The sequence below is a fragment of the Cupressus sempervirens genome, chromosome 7 (genome assembly GCF_028749045.1).
Source record: "Cupressus sempervirens isolate cs-2001-9-10 chromosome 7, ASM2874904v1, whole genome shotgun sequence".
In the NCBI taxonomy this organism is placed as follows: domain Eukaryota; kingdom Viridiplantae; phylum Streptophyta; class Pinopsida; order Cupressales; family Cupressaceae; genus Cupressus; species Cupressus sempervirens.
The window spans coordinates 574,442,224-574,463,114 of NC_143124.1; the positions used below are offsets into that span (position 1 = coordinate 574,442,224).

The 20,891-nt window shown below is 33.4% G+C and overlaps 1 protein-coding gene across 2 annotated transcripts in view; it reads left to right on the forward strand.

The window, feature by feature from the left end:
- Nucleotides 1-19,726: 19,726 nt before the first annotated feature.
- The window catches only part of LOC149548050 (uncharacterized), a 34,278-nt gene continuing 33,113 nt past the window's right edge, over nt 19,727-20,891 (forward strand). The window contains exon 1 of one of the 2 annotated variants that reach the window (XM_089792078.1): nt 19,727-19,997. In XM_089792078.1, the coding sequence (XP_089648204.1) occupies nt 19,893-19,997 (105 nt within the window). In that variant the 5' untranslated portion in view covers nt 19,727-19,892. The remainder of the gene's footprint in view (nt 19,998-20,891) is intronic. The other variant, XM_089792077.1, reaches the window with a different exon arrangement.

The window sequence follows — 20,891 nt, forward strand, 5'->3', positions numbered from 1 at the left end:
AATGACCCTTGGACCCCTTATAGTCCTTCGACCTCATTTTGACTAATTTTTTAAACTCCTCAAATTTTGCAAAAATTGCACCCCTAGCTAATTTTGATGTCCTAGATCTATTTTTGGGATTGAAATTGAAATATGAGTTTATCTACCTAGTCAAAATTGCATTTTAAAATTATACCTTCTTCTGTGCAGTTAGTTGACCTTTTGAGATCTAATCTTCCAATCTTTGTTGGGGCATCTTCATTTCTTCATGTCTTCATCATTTATACACTTCTTACCCACATCAATTCACATCTTTCTCTTCTAAACCATCTTTCTTCTTGATTTGACCTAATTTTCATACTATATCTTTCTTGGTCAACTCTAGTCAAACTGGGGTATTCTATCTCTTCCTTATGGTCACTCTTTGATTTTAGTCACTTATCTATCATCATGGACCTTTCTCTATCTTGATTGGATCATATCTTTCTCATTTCTGCATCCCCTTTACCTCATTTTGATTTTGATCCCAAGGGAGCAGGAATATTCTATCATTGCTTGCTTGCTATGGCTATCTATTGCTCAGAAGCATATGCTTGCCCTTTCCATTTGCTCTTGATCTATTTGCTTGGATTGATCTTAGTACTCTTCTTGAGTTCCAATATCATCCCCCCCCTCTCTCCTAGTGTTCAATATTGTCACTACCAGGCTGTACAATTAGGACTTGCTATCTTACTCTCCATTTTGTTCTTTGGAATCAAATCTCTTTATATGTTGCTGCCTACTTGATTTCTATATTCTTTGGCATAATTTATTCCTAGATTGATGGCACACTACTCAAAAAGGGGAAAATGTAATCACCTAAAAATGGTTATCTAGACTATTAGCCCCCTTCTCAGCATTTTGGCTAAATTATTTAATCATGTATCTAGGCCAAATTACTAAAAAAATAATTTATTTGATTTTGACCTATAGTTTGACTATAATATTCTAAGTCCATATTTGATTAAATGAAAATGTCCCCTTTTAATTAAATAAAAGACCCCATTCTTCTAACCCACTCAATGTGTACACTTAAAGTTTTTTTCCTATTTACAATTTTTTTTTAAAAAAGACTGTCTTACATGAAAAGTCAACTTTTTCTCATTGGTTGACATGATTTTGCACATGGATCATGCTAAAATTCAATCCCCACCCTTGATACCTCATTTCTTGATCTTGATCTCAACCATCTGTACACCTTTAAAAGGGAGAGCTCTCTCCTTTTCTAAGGATCCCAATTTTGAGCTAATGTTATGTTGCAAGTTTACTTACAGATTCTTGCTGTGGGTTTACTCTTCAGTTTTGCAAATTTTGTAATTTTGTATGAGAGCCAAGTTATATATATATATATATATATATATATATATATATATATATATATATATATATATATGAGTTATGCACATAAGTTAGGTTGTATATGCATGACAAAGTGTTTTTTCCACTCATGTCAAAGGGGGAGATTGTTGATCTCATTTTGGTTTTGACAAGGCAGTGATAGAACACTTAAGCCATTGCTTAACACAACTTAGTATGTGTCGAGTAAGTAGTGTATGTCGAGCAATATACATAGTTAGTGTTGAGCACCAATATGCATCGAGCAGATTGTATGTGCCGAGTCACTCAAGTATCAAGCAAGTCATATATGCCGAGTGATTCAAATGTTAAGTAAAATAGTGGATGCTGAGTCATTTAGGAACTGAGTTACAACATTAAGGACATAGTGATGCCAAGCATCAAAGCTTTCAAGTGCCGAGTAAACAATTTTTGGCATAGTTGTTTGCAATGGCATAAACTCCTATATCAATTTTTTTGGGCTGACTTAAGGATTGTTTTACGATTCTAGAAGATATATACAAAGGTATATTGAGAATCCCTATGTAGTACATGCAACCAATCAGAGAAAGGGATGTATTAAGCGGCAAAATGGATGAATCACAATCATTGATTCCTACCTAACCCTAGCTCACCTAAGTCTTCTTAAGGAGGGAAAACCCTAAAAAGTTTACATGTGTGTATGAGAAGAGAAGGACGAATGTTAAGTATAGAGAGAGAGCATTCATGGAGCAGGGATTACTTTAGCGATGAATCTTCGCCTTTTGGCGATCCCGTCTGACGCGTCAATCGTCATTTAGCGAAGATTTATCATATTTGGGTCCAACCGTGTCACCAGATATTTATCATATTTGGGTCCAACGCTTGGGGTGGTCGCCTATTAGTTATCACATGATTGGTCAAAAATATCGGTGCAATCGCCAATGTGATATACAGTTTGGATACATTTATTTTAAACATATCGCCAGCCTTTACATGCTATTTCTTATTGGGCAATGTTATTTTTCCATTACTACAACCATATAAATTTTCCCTTGGGTTGGGTGTCACCAACCATTTTACCGATGTGTGTCGATCACCCGCCCCATTTAGCCAACTATTTCCTACTATAGGCTTGCATTAGAAGGTGCATTTCGCCTGCATTTGACATTCTCGCTTTTTAATCCTACCTAATTTGCCAACCTAGATTGGACTATAAGAAATTACTATTCTACACAATTCACTATTTTCTAGTCTGGAGACTAGCATTTCTTATTATTGCCAAACTTTCAGAGTGCTAAGTGCATTGGCCATTGACTCGTGGACCCTAGTTTTTGTGAAAGGCAAGTGATTTTTAAATTATTGTGTAAGTGGTACTAGTTATTTTTTTAGTTTCACAGTCCAATGTCCACTGGTGACTGGACATCTCACATGCTAAGATAGCCTATAGGTATTAGGTTTGCGAATTATATTGGGTAGTACCGTAGACTATAGTACTGTAGTAGTAGTAGTACCCTTTTTTTGAGAATGAATCATATTATTGTTATTATAAGTAGTCTAAGTAGTTAAGTCTTTTGTTCAACAACTAAGTTGATTTTTTTTGCAACCTTTATCAGTTTGCCATGTCAAACAAGAGGGGTCCAATCCCTAAAATCCAAGAGAGGCCACCATTACCAAAACGCAAAACCATAGAGACATATTTGGGTGGTGAAAATGTTGGCAACCTACAAGATTCACAAGTTAGATCTCCAGTAGTTACTGAAAAAGGAGATTCATCACAAGTTGGACCCTCAGACACTATTGAAGTTCAAGTTGGTGAACCTAATATCTCAGTCGAGGACGAACTTGAACAAGATCTAAAGGAACTTCCCCTGAGTAGGGAGTCACAAACTGAGATTATAGAGTTGGATTCAGTCCCAGACTAGTCGGTTGAGAAAACCAAAATTGATTCCATAAATCAGGTTCATGCACGAAAGGGGAAAAGAAAATTGGAATCAAAGAAAGATCGATCTTGCTGGGATCTGTCCAAAAGGAGTTTTTAGTTAGAATCAGTGGAAAAGCACTAGTTCATTGAACCAGTTCCCAATCCAAATGATGGTGAGCCTCCTGCAAAATGCAGATGTAAGATTTGCACAGAGATAACAAAGAAGGAGAAGAGGCTACAGCTTAAAATTGATACCATAGAAAAGCATGTTGGTAAAGTTTACAAGAAGGAAATTATAGATGGAGTCGAAAAATCCATGCTAACTTGGAAAACAAAGGAGAACTGTTTGCATATCAGGAATGATGAAATATATGAGTTACACTAGCAAATATGGGAGAAGCGTTCTACAGTAAAAGGTTCCATTGAAGATTTCATTAGGAAAGCAACAGAAGTGCAAAATATGGGAAAAGTAGTTCAATTAGGTGTGGTCTTTTATATATTGAGTAGAGGACGCCCTATGACAAACTACCCTACAATGACTGCATTATTGTATTTTTTGAAAACTTGAAACTATCCTAACAGTCACTGGTCAGTAAACAGCAGGTGGGAATGGGCTAAATGTCTTGCACAGGTTGAAATAGAAGATATGAAGGAATCTATAAAAAACTTAGATTTCATTGCATTGTCTCTAGATGAAGTTACAACAACTGGTAATACTTCCTGGGTGTGCATGCATGTTTATACTATAAACAATCTTTGTCGTCAACCATTTCTACTATCTGTTGCTAAATTGAATTGTAGTGCGATAGCTGAAAACTTATATGAATTATTAAAGACTACTTTAATTGAATCTAGAGGTTTGGATAGCATGGAGATTGCCAAAAAGTTGGTGTGTGTTGGAGCGAATGGTGCTTCGGTTATGCAAGGTCATAAAGGTAGTCTTTGCAAAAAGATCAAGAATGATTTGGCACCCTATGCTATTCCCATTCATTGCATGGCCCATCGAATGAATCTAGCTTTTGGAATTGTCAACAATTTTGGTTGTGTAAGTAAAGTGGAGTCTCTGATTAAAGAGATTTACCAATACTTCTATCGAAGTCTGAAATGAGTCCAAGAATTTCAACACTTTGTTGCAGGACTTACTGATGGGAAGAAGCTTCTTAAAGACAATGATACCAGATGGATCTCTTTGGATGGACCAGCGCATCGAGTAATGTCTGAATACCCGTCATTGCTTGGACTAATCCACTATGTACGAGACAGATTCCCTCAACTATATTCAAGCCTAACTAATGTTAAGGTACTCTTAACTTTAGTAGCTATTCTCCCCATGCTATAGGACATGAGAAATATTATAAAAAAGGTTCAACAAAGAGCCATGTACATTGCAGAATATAATAAGCTGCGTAAAATGACATGTAGTAGCCTGGATACTCTGTACCGATTATTACCATTAGATGAAAGAAAGTTTGCAAAGTGGTTAAAAATCTCAGATTTGAACAATCCTGGAAACTTTTTACATATTGGTGCAAATGATGAGGTATATGCCAGGGTACATGGAGTTGACATACCAATGCAGTACTATGCCCGCGTCAACCCCAACTCCAACCCCAATGAAGTAAGAAGCAAAGTTGAATCAGAACCAGAGAAGGTACTTTCAGGTGTTACAAGTGAAGCCTTCAAGAAGATCAAAGACTCTGTGCTTGACTCTGTCAAGCGAGTTTGCTACAATCTGTCGTCAAAAATCAGATTCAGATTCCCTCCAGAGGAATTATTAGAAGCAATGTCAATTGTTTTTCCACAATATTGGTCTCTAAACAGTCCAACTAATTTTTGAAGAAGGATGATGACTCTGATTCAGCATTTTTTCACACCTAAAGTAATCAATGGAGTCACCATAAATGAAATTTTAGATGAAACTCGACTGGGAGATCAATCATACTCTTTTGCAAACATAATGAGGGAACAATATGCTGTTATGGAGAACCTAAATGAAGAGGGAGCAGTAACAAAGCTTTGGAAAAACCTTGGTGAGAGCAATCAATTGAGAGAAGCAATACCAAAATATTTCAAGCTTACCAATTTATGTTTGACAATGATATTGGGTTCAATGGAGGATGAGAGAGTTTTCAGTACTTTGGGGTTCCTTAAGTCAAAGGTTAGAAACAAATTAGACAAAAATTTGGATAATTGTCTGAGGCTCTATAATTCTAGGTATGAGGTAGAAAGTTTCCCTTATGACAGGGCTGTTAGCATTTGGAGAAAGTGATGTCAAAGAAGAGGGATTGCCAACATTTCAAATACAAGTGGCGGTGGCAGTGGTTCATATCGTGATATTGAAAGTCAAAGCAATGAAGAAGATGTTGAATTTGGCATGCATAGTGAGTCTAAGGCTGACAGTGAATCTGAAGAAAACACAAAAAACAATGAAATGTTATATGCAATTAATGAGGAGGATTCTGATGATAGTGATGCTGAGCCAGTCCAAGCAGAATGGCAACTATAGTAGCTTCTCAACCTTCTGCGTGAGTCAAGTAGCAGGCTAGTAGCTCTGATTTAAGACTCTACCTACTAATTAATTATGTAACATGTTGGTAGAAGTTAATTTATAGCCTTCATTCACTGTCCCTTTATAGATGCTTAATTTTATTTATTTATTTTTTAACATGTTGATGTTACAAACTTAGTACTTACATGTTGAGATTTTCATTGATTATATTTTTTTAACATGTTGAGATTTTCATTAATTCTAGTTTCTTTAAGAAATTGTAACATAATGTATTTAACAGAATAAGCTCTATTTAAAACAAATTATATTATAATTTGTAATTACAAATTAGCCTATAACATAATACATTTAACGATTGTCAATTACAAACAACTACAACCCTTTGCAAATGACTCAATGTCTAATTGCAATGATCGTGAATTCCCTTTTGTAGATACAAGGGAACAACAATAGTTGTAGGTCAGTTTGTAATTGTATATATGATCAGATATGCTAGCTCTTGAGTCTTGATTCTTGATATGCCATAGTATGCTAGTGCCTGGCTGCCCAACTATCCTGATATGCTGGCTCTTGATTCCTGTAACAATTAACATTAAACAAAGTTGAAATTAAATCCAAAATTTGAAATTAAAGAGCAACAAGTAACAAAACAATTATAGTTCTATCACTTACTAAGTTGTTACTATGTTACTACTTAGTGCTATCAGCTATGACTGCCATTGATAGCAATAGTAACAGTTTGAGAAGATGACCCAGCTTCACTGAATTTCTTTAGGGCACTCCATTCTGCATCATTTGGAAGCCCCATTTTTTTGAGGTTATAGCTAATTAGTTGTAGTCTCGTCAACAAAAAATACTTCTGAGAGATAGAATCATATGATAGGAGGAATCTATCTATAGCATCACTCATTGTTGACAGTGGTTTGATGCAACTTGCAATTCCCTCCGGAGTGAATTCCTTAGGCAATTCCCCTAAATCAGAATTCATCCTGCCCTGCAATTTTTTCATGTAATTTTCATTTTCAATGAATTTGTTTTTTGAGTTAGCTAGATTTGGTAATCCAACATTCAACAAGTTCACTATAGTGTTATTCATCTTCATTAACTCTTTGGAAGTAGAATTGAGCGATTCACCAATTTGCACTACTTCTTCACAATGTTGAGAGACATTAATGGCCATTACACAGGAATCCAAGCGGTTGTTTATTCCATGGTTTGCCAAATCCCTGTCACTAGATCTCTTTAGTTTATTGAGAACTTGGTCAGAAAGATCTTTTAAGGAACTGGTGAAGATTTGTCTTTTAGCCTGAAAATCAATTTTTACATTTTCAAAGACAACTCTAAGATTGCTATTTAAATCAAGCCATTCAACCAAACCATCACTGATCGTCATTGTTTTGTCCCAAATTTCTTGTTTGATAAGCTTAACTATGTTTATTATAGTATCCTTCACATGATGGTCTTCAGAAGAGGTCATTCTATTTTCTGCCATTACATTCTCCACCTTTTTCTTCATTTCAGACATCTCTTTTTCACTCTTTTTCTGCATTTCCTCTAGTTGCCTTTGGCAATCAGTTGCTCTCTTCCTCTCATCCTCCAATTTCTTCTTCAAATCTTGGATTTTATTTGTAGTAGTTACCTCTTTTTTCTTCTTTTCCTCGAGTTCACTTTTCAAATCATTGATTGTCTTTGAAGTGGACTTCTCCTTTTTCTTCGCACTCCAATTCCTTCTTCAAATCATGGAGACTTTGAGTAGACTCCTCTTTCTTCAAGTTCTCCAATTCCTTTCTCAAATCAAAGTTTTTCTTTGCAGCTGACTCCTCTTTTTTCTTTGCATTCTCCAATTTCCTCCTCAATTTGTGGATTGTCTTAGTGCTTGCAGTAACAGTAGACTTCATTCTCTTTGCATTCTCCAATTCCTCCTTCAAATCACTAGTAGTTTTTGCAGTTGACAACTCTTTTTGTTTCATATTCTCCAATTGGTTATTCAAATTGTGGATTGTATCTACAGTAGACTCCTCTTTTTTCTTCTCATTCCCTAATTCCTTTTGCAAATTAAAAATCATACTTGCCCTAGACTCCACTTTTTTCTTTTCCTTCTCCCATTCATCCTTCAAAATTTTATTTTCCTTGGCAGTAGATTCCAGCTTAGTTTTCAATTGATTGATGACCTGTGCACTACTCTCTACAGACTTGAACAATTGTGTAGTAGACGCTTGTTCATTCTTAAATCTTTTTTGGCACTCATCCAATTCTTTAGTCAAATGTTGCACTTGTTCATTCATCTTTTCTTGCTGGACAATTGCCTCTGTAGGAGAAGATTTCTTTATCCTATTTTGCAATTCTTTGAACCTATTATCTGCTGCTTTCTCCTTCACCTTCACATTATCAAGGTCTGCTTGTAACTTTTCTATTTGCTTTGTAAGCCTTTTGTTTTCCCTCTCTGCTTTCAGAAGTGTAGAGTAGACCATTTTGTCGCTCTCTTTTGATATATTGATTTTGTCAATATTTTTCACTTTTGACAAATCCATTTGAAGACTGGTAACTTGTATATCGTTACGATTTATTAAATTTTGTGGTGGATTATTATCTCTACCCAAGGGCATAACAGCCATAAAGTTCATCATTTCATTGTTTGGATCATATGTTGGAAATATTTTGTTAGTAGATCCCTAACATTTGGCAACTGCATCACTTTTCAAAGTCTTCATAATTTGCCTATTTCTTTTGCTTGTCTTTTCAAACTTTGATGCAAACTCGTTCAAACTAAAATCCAGGTTTTCTGACACAATTGAGTGTTTGAAAGGTGAATTATCAACTATATCATTGAATGTTGATGCTCCTCCATCTCCAGCTAAACTTACTCCACCTACAACTATATTTTGAGGATTGCCAACATACTAAAGATGGCCCATTCCAAATCCTAGTGTTTTAGGACTATTTTTAGGGTTTTGTACAGAAGCCACTGGTGCATACATTGCTGAAGCAACCGCTAACATTTCTTGCGGTGTAATTGTCATAATTTTTTGCTTTTTTGCACAAGGTTCATCCATGCTAGTGCCAGTGTCAATGCCAGTGCCAGTGGGATCAACTACAACTGGATTTGAAGATTTAACAAATAATATGTTGGGATGACCTTTAGAAGTAGAAGTATAATATTTTTTGCCCTTTTTAGATGAATCATCTTCAATCTCAGAGCTTCCAATCATTGGTTTACTTTCTCTTTTGGGTGGGTCTGGTATTGGAACTGGATTCCAAATCCCATCAGCACTTGCACCAATGGGGCCTATACCTGCATAACCCATTTTGTGTATCATAGTTGCTTCTTTACCATATGTTTGTTTAGTAGAATCACCCATTTGAAGTTTAATAATATCTCTGCCCCTGGTTGATCCAGAATCCTCAATACCTTGAATGTCAGCATCAGACTGGAGGTCCTCCTTTCTTTGAATATCACTGTCACTACAACTCTCAAGTTGATGTAGTACAGTTGGATGCTCTTTATCCCAATAAGTGCTGAAAAGGTCATCCTCATCAATTTCCTCAAAATTTGATGATGTCTTTGGTTCACCCAAATTTTGCCTCATTTTCTAAAACTCAGTTATTTTGGTTTGACACCACATTTCAGATATGCATGCCTCTTTGATTTCTTTCGGCATAGACTTCTTAGAAGGTTTAGATGCTTTCTCGTAGAAATTTAAGTATGTAAGAGGCCCTGATTTGTGTGACTCTGATATGTGCAATGTCGTAATTTGGGATGACAGTTGTTGCATTGAAATATTATTCTCTTCTGCATGTTTCTCCATCTCTTTCTTAACCTCATCCCACGAATCCTTGTTTTTTAACTTTTCTATCAATGACGTCTCCTGGTGTTGATATTTGCTCGCAAAGTTCCCATTGGCAATAAGTCTTGTTTTTATTATATTCAATGGATCATAATTCTAGTGACTAACAAAATGAAAGCCAAAAAAAGTTACCAATTCATTTGCCACTTTGAAAGCCTTTCTCTCGAATGTGAGGCCTCTAATTGTGAAAGGCAAGGAAGGAAATATCATTTTCTTTTGTTTTCCACTGAAAAGTTCATCTGCGCTCTCCATCTGCCTTACATATTCCAATGCAAAAACCCTTTCTGTAACATGCATTGGAAGTTTGCAAGGTTCAACCACTGAACCGTAAAACCTTAAGATAGTGTACTCTTCCATGAAGAACTAATCAGCCAATTGAATCTGACTTCCCAATTGAATGCAATCTTTACAAGACACAAGCAATCTAGGCATTGTAGTGCCTGTGATTTTTTGGTAAATAAGTGCCAAAAAGAAGTCTACAAAATGGTTGTAGTTTTTATTGTTAGCAGTCATCCTCATCTTATGTGTCCACTCATATTCTAGACTTAGTGTCTCTGATTTCTTCTAGGTTTTCTCATCAAACTTATAGACCTCAATATCAAGCTTGTTGTTCTCTGTCTCAAATATTGGGTGATGCTTTGCTAAAAGAAGGTAGCACAAGTAACTTGTGAACCTAAATGTCTTCGTCTTGCCTGTAGCTATACTTTGTTTAATCATTAGTAATTGTTGTTGCATAGATTCAACAATGTACCAAACAAAATCATATCTTACTGCTACATTGTCAACTGATTGACCTCGAGAATGGATATTATAAATCATTTCAAGAACACTGGCCCCCACTTCCTTGTTACTATCCAATCCCAGGCAAAATGATAACAAAGAAATAGTATTTTGAACCCATGGCACAAAAATATCATACTGATAAGGAGGCTTATGGTCTTTGTCCAATGTAACAGTAACACTACTAGTGGACGCTGAGGGTATTAAACCCTTAATATATGAATCTTGAAAACTTCTTTCCAACTTGTCATAAGCCTGAGCTAGTTTATCCAAGTCAATGCGCTCATTAGAGCTTTCTATTCTAAACCCTAACCCTAGGTCTAACAAAGTGAAAAATTCACTCTCAGTTATTGATAAAATTTCCTCCTGAGCGTTTTGGTTTACAATTGCCTTTCTATTTTCATCATAATTATGAGTGCATAGCATTACAATTTCAGGGCAAGGGAATACTTCAGGTACAACAAGGTTTGCTAATCTAGTAACTAGAGCAGCTAGTTTATTTGTATATACACCAATACTGTTGTTATATTTGTAATAAATTCTCCCCTTTTGGGGATCTTTCCACTTACCAAACAATGAATGCCTAATTGCCATGATTCCAGAATCTCCATGGATAACAGGATCAAAAATATCATGACATTCATCGGTGAAACCTGGGGTTTGTAGCACTTGTCTGAGTTGTATAATGGTGTTCTTTTCCTTTATGGGTGCACTCATTTGGGAGGTTTTTGACTTTGTTTTGCCCATGCCTGGCTGCTACTGGTTATTAGACTTCAGACCCTATTCAAAATAATTGTAAAGTGTAAACCTAAGACAATTAAAATCAAAATTTCTATTGCTACAAATTGCAATGGAAATTTTTTTGAAAAATATTAAATAGTTAGAATTGAGATTGGATAATTGGTGTTGTCATCTGATACCCAAGTTTCACACTTTCAATCTTCAGAAATCAGAACACAAAATAGAATTCTGCCAGTCTTTGAATATTTAAAATTTGAAAACCCTATGGCTATTCTATCAAATTCTCGTCTTACAGTTCTAGAACTCTCAACTTCATACTCTAAAAAGGTAATACTTGAAGTTTAATAGTTAAAACAAAAATAGTAAGAAATTAATGGTTTTAACTTTTATGTACAATGTACATCTAACCGTAATAAATTGTCAAGATTCAAAATCAATATTAAATAATGTAGTGATGTACATAAGTTACATGTGTCACGATTCTGGATGCATCTTGGCAGATGGGAAAGCATTCCCCAAATTAGCTCGAAATTCATCTCGGGCTGTCGATCTATAGACTATCAAATGGTTATTAAATTTAGTATTGTTATCATATTATATTATTTAATATAATATTATTTATATTATATTAAATAATATAATATAATGATAATAATAATGACCATCACAATCTGATAGATCGAGATTCATCCCGGGCCGTCGATGACTCCAGAATTATTATTATTATTATCATATTATACCATATAATATTTATATAATATAATATAATAATAATAATGACTCGAGTCATCGACGAAATTATTATTATTATTAATATTTATATAATAATTATTGACTCGAGTCATCAACGGCCCGAAATTCCTCCCAGGCCGTTGATGACTCGATGGTTATTATTATTATTAGTATTAATATTTATATAATATAATAATAATATTTATATAATAATAATATTTATTATTATTATTATTATATTTATTATAATAATAATAATAATATTATACCATATAATATTTATATAATGTAATAATAATAATAATAATGACTCGAGTCATCAACGGAATTATTATTATTATTTATATAATATTATGTCCACATAATAATATATAAATATTAATAAAATAATAATAATAATAATTTTGTCGATAACTCGAGTTATTATTATTATTATTATATTATATAAATATTACATGGTATAATAATAATAATATTATTATTATTATTATTATAATAAATATTATTATTATTATTATCATAAATATTATTATTATATAATTAATAATATAATATTATATAAATATTAATAATAACAATAATAATTCCGTTAATGACTCAAGTCATTATTATTATTATTACATTATATAAATATTATATGGTATAATAATAATAGTAATATTATTATTATAATAAATATTATTATTATATAAATATTATTATTATATTATATAAATATTAATAATAATAATAAGAACCATCGAGTCATCGACGGCCCGGGAGGAATTTTGGATGAATCTAGGCAAATGGGAAAAGATTCTCCAAATCGGCCCGAAATTCCTCTCGGGCCGTCGACGACTCGAGTCATTATTATTATTATATTATATAAATATTATATGTTATAATTATTTATTATATAATAGAATATATACTATAATTATTTATACTATAATATAATATAATATAATTATAGCCATATGATATAATCTTAACTATATAATAAAATATAAATATAACCATGTAATATGATATAATATAATAATAATGATAAATTTAATAAAATATATAATGACCATCTCAGACAGTAGACTCAATCTGATAGATCAACGGCTTAGGATGAATTTCGGGCCATCTACCTAGATTCATCCGGAATCATGACACATGTCACGGAATCCATGATTATCTAAGATGGTTATACTCATTATTATTATTATATCATATAAATATTACATAAATATTATATGGTTATAAATTATAATTATATTATAGTATAGTATAGTTAATTATATTAAATGTATATGATATGGTTATAATTACAATTTAAATAATATAATTGCAAATGCTCTTTTTTTATTCATATTTATTATTTAGTTTCAAAATTAAAATATAATATAGTTATAATATTTATAAATTATTAAAATTTTACATATATTGAAAATTCTAGTAATTGTTTATAAACTATTCTCCATTATTTAAAAGATTTCATAATGAAAAAAAAGTTAGGAATAGGTGACAACATAGGTATGAAATAAAAATTTGACACATAAATTTGAAACAAACTTACAAAGTCGTAGACTAAGAAGAACAACGATTTTAGAAGCCAAAAACTATTGTTTTCATTGATAATATTTTAGACTGTACAATGTACATAATACTGATTCATAGCTTACATATTCAAAATAGCTGATTAAATCACTAATCAGCATGGTTTTACTATTTCGTAATTTACAAAAAAGGGCAAGGCCCAATCCAAAGAAAAATACAGATATCTTGAAAACATTTTTTTGGCAAATTTTTGCCCTAATCAAAACATTTTTTTGCCCTAAAGGGCCAAGGGAACAGGGAACCAGGGAACTAGGGAGGCTGGAAGCATGAGTGGGCTGAGCGGTTGAGGGATTGAAGCCTTTAATCAAAAAGGTCTTCAATTCTGTCTGTGAGGAATCTATTGGAGAAGATGATGTCACTAAACTCGTCCAACCATGTGAAGTCTGTCTCACTGATGTCATCGTCCAACAACAACCATTTTCATAAAAAAATCCCTTCTGAGCCGCACCCACTTCCGATGGTGAGTTAGTTGTCATTCGTTCATGCTGAGCAAGAAATGATGCTTATGTATAATGCACCCTATGCCTTCCTCCTAACACTTGTCTACTACATCTGCAAAAGGGATGCCAATACCTGGCCTCGGTACCTACTCGACCAATACAATAATTTTGACATCATCTTCTAAAAATGTTTCCTTAAAAATGTTACGCAGAAGCATCAACATGTCTATTTGCCTGCCTCCAAGGTCAAGAAGAGATGTGAGGAAGTGGAAGGTAATATCCATGGACACACGGTACCTCTTATCATTTCTCAAAAATTCATGGCCGAGTACCATGTATATAGCATGATAGATAAAATGACTTCAACCATCTACCCTGCAAACCATGGCAAGGACATCATCAGGAATTTTGTCCAGAAAGGGCTTTTGCAGAGCCATATTAGTGCATTTCAGGCGAATTGGCATATCCATGACTACGATTTAAGAAACTGAAAACTCTACAAAGTGCAACTACAAACCAAATACAAAATATGAGAAATGATATTGAAAGAGGAATTGAAGAGCCTATTTAATGGCAAACTACAATTGCAACTTGCATCTAATTCTTTGGCATTCGTGATCTTCCATATCTTATTTTTTGGTATTCCTATTAATTTTCAAGTGTGTGAAACGCCAAAATGTGTTGACATTAATGTTGGACAGTCAATAGTGCCTGAAATGATTAATGATTTTCATGCAAAAAATTTCACGTGTCTCCATTTCGAAGAATTACGTGCGACTCCAAGTCTTTTCAAGCGAGTGGGCCTAAGACATTATTAATAACACACCTAAGACAATACACAAGTTGAAACTTGAAAATGACTACTTAGCAGTCAGTACAGTCACTAGCCAATACATGTGCAAATTTCACTTTCAGATTAAACAATTTTTCAGTTTACCACTGAAGATTAGCCAAGACCATTATTATTCATTTTCGTACAAAACAAGTAATTCGCCTCTGACATTATTAATACATTTTTGGCAAGGGAAAAAATAGCCATCATTTATATATCCGTTAGTGAAAAAATATTAAGTTCGCCACATTTAAAATGATTTTTTCTAGGGCAATAAAAAAATTGCCAACATATAATATTTTATTTCCCTATATGGAACAAAAAAATCACCCTCAATATTAAAATTTTCCTGCCCCCAAAATGTTGGATTCACTAGCATTTTAGGCTTTTTTTTTTGGGAGGGGTTTCTTAAAGTTATCCCTGTCATGGAGACTATGGAGTTTATGGCAGAGATATGAATTGCAGAATTAGTTCGAGAGAATAGAGCATAGCTGTTAAAGGAAAGAGGAGATATATCTAATTAGGAGGATCAAGGATATACTTGGAAAGAGAAGATATGATATCTAGCAACAGAGTGCTAATTGAAGGATCATGGTGCTGAATCATTCTAACAAGCGATATAGAGAAAATCTCCTAACAAAGTAGTCTTAATAGGCTTATGTAAATCTCTTAATTGGGTGCTTGTTTTATTACAAGTTTAAGTCCTCTAACAAGGCACACTTTTACAAGTTGTTGAAATCCTTTAACAAGGTAAGATTTAATAGTCTTTGTAAGCCTTTAATAGGGTAGACCTTTCATAGGGTAGATTATAGTTTATGATCAAACAATTGTAACCTTAATTGGATACACTTTACAATTGCAATAGTGAAGATTTGTGGGTGTCATCCCTACTCTAGTTTAACCTTCTCATTGGAGGGTTTATGGGTAAAAAACTTATTGTGTTATATGTTATGTGTTTCATGCTATGGAAGAGCATGTGTAGTTAGCTATTTCAGTTTAGATGCTAAATTGTGAGATGGATATGTGGTGAATGTTTTATGGTTAAAGTTTTGAAGCACTAAATCACCCCCCCACCCCCCTCTCAAATTTACTTTTCCATTGTTATTTCCAACAATTGGTATCAGAGCCTTGTTCTTTGGAAAGGAAAGCTTTACAACTTTGCGAAAAGATCTTGAAGATGGAAGTCTACAAGTTGGGAAAGACTATTGAGAACCAAAAGATTGAAATCTAGCTTTCCATACACCAACTAATGGAAGTAAGAGATGTGCCACAACATTCATTAAGGAGAAAGAAATAGATAGCTATTGAGCAAAATGACACTCATTACCAAGAGGAAGACACTACTAGATTGTTTGAGAATGGAAACTCAAGTGAGTTTGATGCAAGAATTGCAGATCTAATGGAAAAATGGTTCCTAACTAAAGAGGTTAGAAATCTTAAGATAGAACAAGAAGTCCAATCAATATTGCTATGTGAGGTGACCAAGCAGAAAAAGAAAGCTGAGGAAGACAAAGTCATGATTTGAGATGACAAAAGAAGACTAACCAATAGACTAGAAGAGAAGACATAAGAGGTAAATAGGATTGCTCAAATGTAACTGAAAATAATGAATCAAGTGGTGATTACTAATCATGAATTGAATGGAAAGGATATTGAGATCACAAACCTGACATTACAAAATGAACAACTGAGGAATGAACTAAGAAAAGAAAAGGAATTTGTTGAAAGTTTCAAAAAACTTAGTGAAGCCATAAAACACTTTGAGAGACTGATGAGATCTCCTAGATCTAATAATGATACTATTGGATTGGGATACACCAGTACTGAGGAACTACAAACCCACTTGTCATAATTGTGGAAAGTTAGGTCATACAACAAATGTTTGTAGGAGCAACAATGCAAATCAGAACCCTAAGCAAAATTTTTTGGTGGGGTGGAGGGCTTAAGTGGTTATTTTGGATTCAGGGAAGTTGATCACTTTAAGGGTATTTGTTTGAATTGTTAGTTTTGGGGCAAGGATTTAGGGAGTGGGGATAATATAAATTCCAAAGGCTAAAGGAAGAATTTGCCAAGATCCCCTCTTTTTCACTTGTTAAGAAAAATGAAAACTATTTATGTGTAGTAATAGCAGATAATGTCTTGCCCATGGAGGTTAAGTTTTTAGCGTACCTAGTGGAAAAATTTGTTTTCACTTTTTATCTTAGGCATAATTTTGAGTATGCACATGTGTCTACAATTTTTTGCGATGTTGGCATTGGTCTAGTGGAAGATTGGGCTCAAGAAGAATTGAAGACCAATGCGAGACCAACCAGACACATTTGTTCATGGTAATGCCGAATGGAGTTACAATAAAGAATGACAATTATCAAAGCGATAAAAGGCCAACATTATGTTTTAGTTATAGTATCATTTTCATGCAAATTCTCTCTTATTTTCCTCTTGTTTAAGTCCAAAAGTGTTAATGGTTCTTGACACTTTTTTTTCTTTTTGTATGTAGTAATTAATGTTGACCCTCTATAAGTTTGTAAAGTTTATGTAATATTAGTTGCAGACATCTATAAGTGATCCTATAATGATGGTTAGGTCATAGGAGTTATTTTGGATGGATTGTTCACCTTATGAACTCCATCATAGTTTTCTGAGTTTCCTTTGATGTACTTTTTTATGTAATGTTCTTACTGTTTCAATAAAATCAAACCTATTACCAAGAAAAATAAAAATAAAAAATCATTCAGTTATTACATTTTGGAAATGTAGAGGTGATAACATCAAAATTAGCACCCATCTTGGTGTAGTTAATTTTTGGGAGTAACAATACAGACAATATAGTCTTACGATATATATAATTACTTTGTGAAGTCTTACAAGAGTAACTCTTAATTTTTAGGGATTATGTGAAAAAATAAGCATTAAAACTTAGTGGAATTAGTTTAATCAATTATAATAAGGTTGTAAGAGTTTTAATAATTATTTATAAAGTTTTTTTTTCACCAAGCATTACGAGATTCATTTTTGTATATTACAAGTGCTTTAGGTGGTAAAGGCAGAAAAGTGAAGTTTGAGGTTGCACAAGTACTTGAATGCTATCAATTTGGATGCAAGAAGGAATGAAGTGATTATATAACTTGTCTCAAGATATATACACCTAACCTTTTGTTGGTGGAAATTTTTATCTGGAAGAGTTTTTTTTGCCTATGTACATACTACATTGTGTAAATATTTTATGTTTGTTGATTTCCTTATTATTGGTAATTTATATTTCCTTAAGTCTCCATTGATATCATACAACTTAAAGTTTTAGATTCACAACATATTTTTAGATTTCCATATTGTAGTTATTGACCTTCATTTCTAATAATTAAATCCCAATAATTACTAAAATATATCTAGGAATTTAAATTTGAATATTTGAACTTTGGGAACATTCTACATGCTTTTGGATTGGATAAAGTCAATAAAAGAAGTGCCAAAATGAATTGTAGGATCAAGATGGTGCTTTTTAGGCATCCATAAGATATATAAAAGCGATTGCCAATGAGGATGAATAATGAAAAATGATAAAAATAGGGTATACAATTAACAAGGATAGAATGGATACAAATAGGGATTAAACAAATGAATGCACATTTTCAATTATGCCCATGGGACTATTTATCTATCTTATCAAAGAATTGAACTGACCCACAAAAAAGAAAATCTTAACAAACAAACCACATCACCTAATTTGACATAAGTATTAAATGAAAGAATTCAAGTTTTTAAAGATGTCCATGAGGCTAGCGATCTAATTTATTGAAGAGATGGACTGACCAACAACAAAAAAAACCCTAATCAACAAGCCACTGCTCATAATTTGACTATCCCTTATGTATTTATTGATCATAGATTATTTTCCATGATTTTTGATTAATTTTTTTTGGTATCCATTCCTCCTTGAACAAGATTGTAAAAAACTCTATTTTAATTAACATAGTTGACTTGTATGTCTTCATATGTCCTACTTCCTAATGATATAATGCCATCATGTTTCATTGATTTTAATGTGCAAAGGTGACAAACCTTGTTAGTTTCACTCCTCTTTGAGTTTTCTACCTCTCCATTTTGCACCTAAGACGGTGTGGATTAATTCTTACAAAGGCTATCAACATTTTTGTCATTTTATATTTACTCTTATATTTAATCTTTGCTTATGATCATATGCAAGCAAATTTCTTGAAATAATACTTAATTTTCACCTAACTTTATTTTTCCTATATGATTGCATTACCGTAATAGAAACATAAACATATTCAACATAAAGTGAAATACTTTTGAATCTACATATAACTTAATGCATATGTGAAATCACCATGCAACAAGAAATTACATCTTATTTATTTATCAAATAAATAAAAAATCACTCAATGAACTATAAATAAAATAAAATAAAATAAAAAGTAAACAAAGTGTCAATTCAAGTGCAATTTTGAAATATTCACTAAAATTTCGTTGCTCATTGACATTACCATTGTATATGTAACTACCTCGTGATCACAAAATAAAGAGACACCTAAATCACATTTCAACAAGTATACATACCCCACCCCCTCATCGATTTTTGATATCTTTAGGGCTCGTTTGGTGAGCGGAATAGGAATACATAGTTTGGAATACGTATTCCGGAATACGTATTCTGGAATAGAACATATTCCTGTTCTCCATTTGGTTCAGCCAATATTTGATGGGAATTCGCACACCCGAAAATTTATGTTTTCTAAAATTAAAAAAAATGGAATAGGAATACGTATTCCAATACCACCTATTTTGGCGGAATTGCAAAACTCCATTTTTGAGCCAAAAATGAAATACATATTCCATTTTTGCTTCGTATTCCAATCCCGTTTTGGTGCATCTAAACAAAAAATTCAAAATTTTTGGAATAAGTATTCCAAAATACGTATTCCTATTCCGCTCACCAAACGGACCCTTTCAAAGATTATAAGTCCTCACCCATAACCCAACTCAAATTTACACTAACTAATAAATAGGTGCGCGAGCTGTGCTTAATTTCTTTAAGCAAACCATCCATCGCTTAACATCAGCACTGAAACTTGACATAAAAGAAGGCGGAGGAATGAGACTTTGAAAAATATATTCGAAGCAGTTGGGGCGACCTGAAGAAGAGCACACAATCATGGTGAAGGTTATAACTTTTGCAGCGATGACAGTTGGCGCGTTCATTTTCTGGCAGACTATGGATAAAGCCCATGTCTGGATGGCTCTCCACCAGGACGAAAAGGTTTTTCTCTGTTCTTCTCCTACTTTCTCTCTCAAAATCCCAACCTTTACTCCGCATACTTATTTCATTTTCAAACTATAAGATTTCACTTAACCTAATCCTATTCATCTCGTGGATATTTTTATTTTTTCCCGTTCCGTGGAGCCACGATCTCAAGTTAGGGTTAAGCGGATTATTATGTTAATTTAGGTTCCCTAACATAATAACAATCTAGATCGATAAGTAATTGAGGGTGAGTTGAGATCCTGGTTTGTTCATTGGCTCATATATAAATAATAATAAATAACAATCTCCATTGCGATACTTAATTTCATAAGAAATGACATAGAGTGGCCCATTTCAATGGAATGAAACCTCACAGTATCTTGTAAGTAAAAATCCCTTATATCTTCAACAACCGCAGTGAAAGGATCCAGCAGGCCACGGTCTCGATAGAAAGCGGAGGGGTGCCAACATGAAGATTCCCGCACAATCCCTGCTGGATATCTTACCTGGCCTAGCTGGGAAGCGGAGGAAGTCCCATGGTGATGATTCCAGTTCGATGCCTGGTTGGCGTATCGTCTTTCATGTTTCATTTACATGATAGACTGTGATGAAAAAAAAAATATTAATAAAAACAAATAAATATTAATTACTTTTAAAAGTATTTATGCTCATACATTTGGAACTGTGGAAATCTCATGTCTATCATGTTACCTGTCTAAATTAGGCAGCGCCAATGTGGAGTCTAGACCATGGAGAAGACTTTGGCAAACATGGAATAATGCAAACTTGTTGAGGATGGTTTCTAGGCATAATTGGTGACCTAGGCTTGCAATTCATATACTATTTAAGTTTAGATTACAGCGAAGTCAGTCTTTCATTGTCACCAAAGACGTAAGATCCTACCGGTTG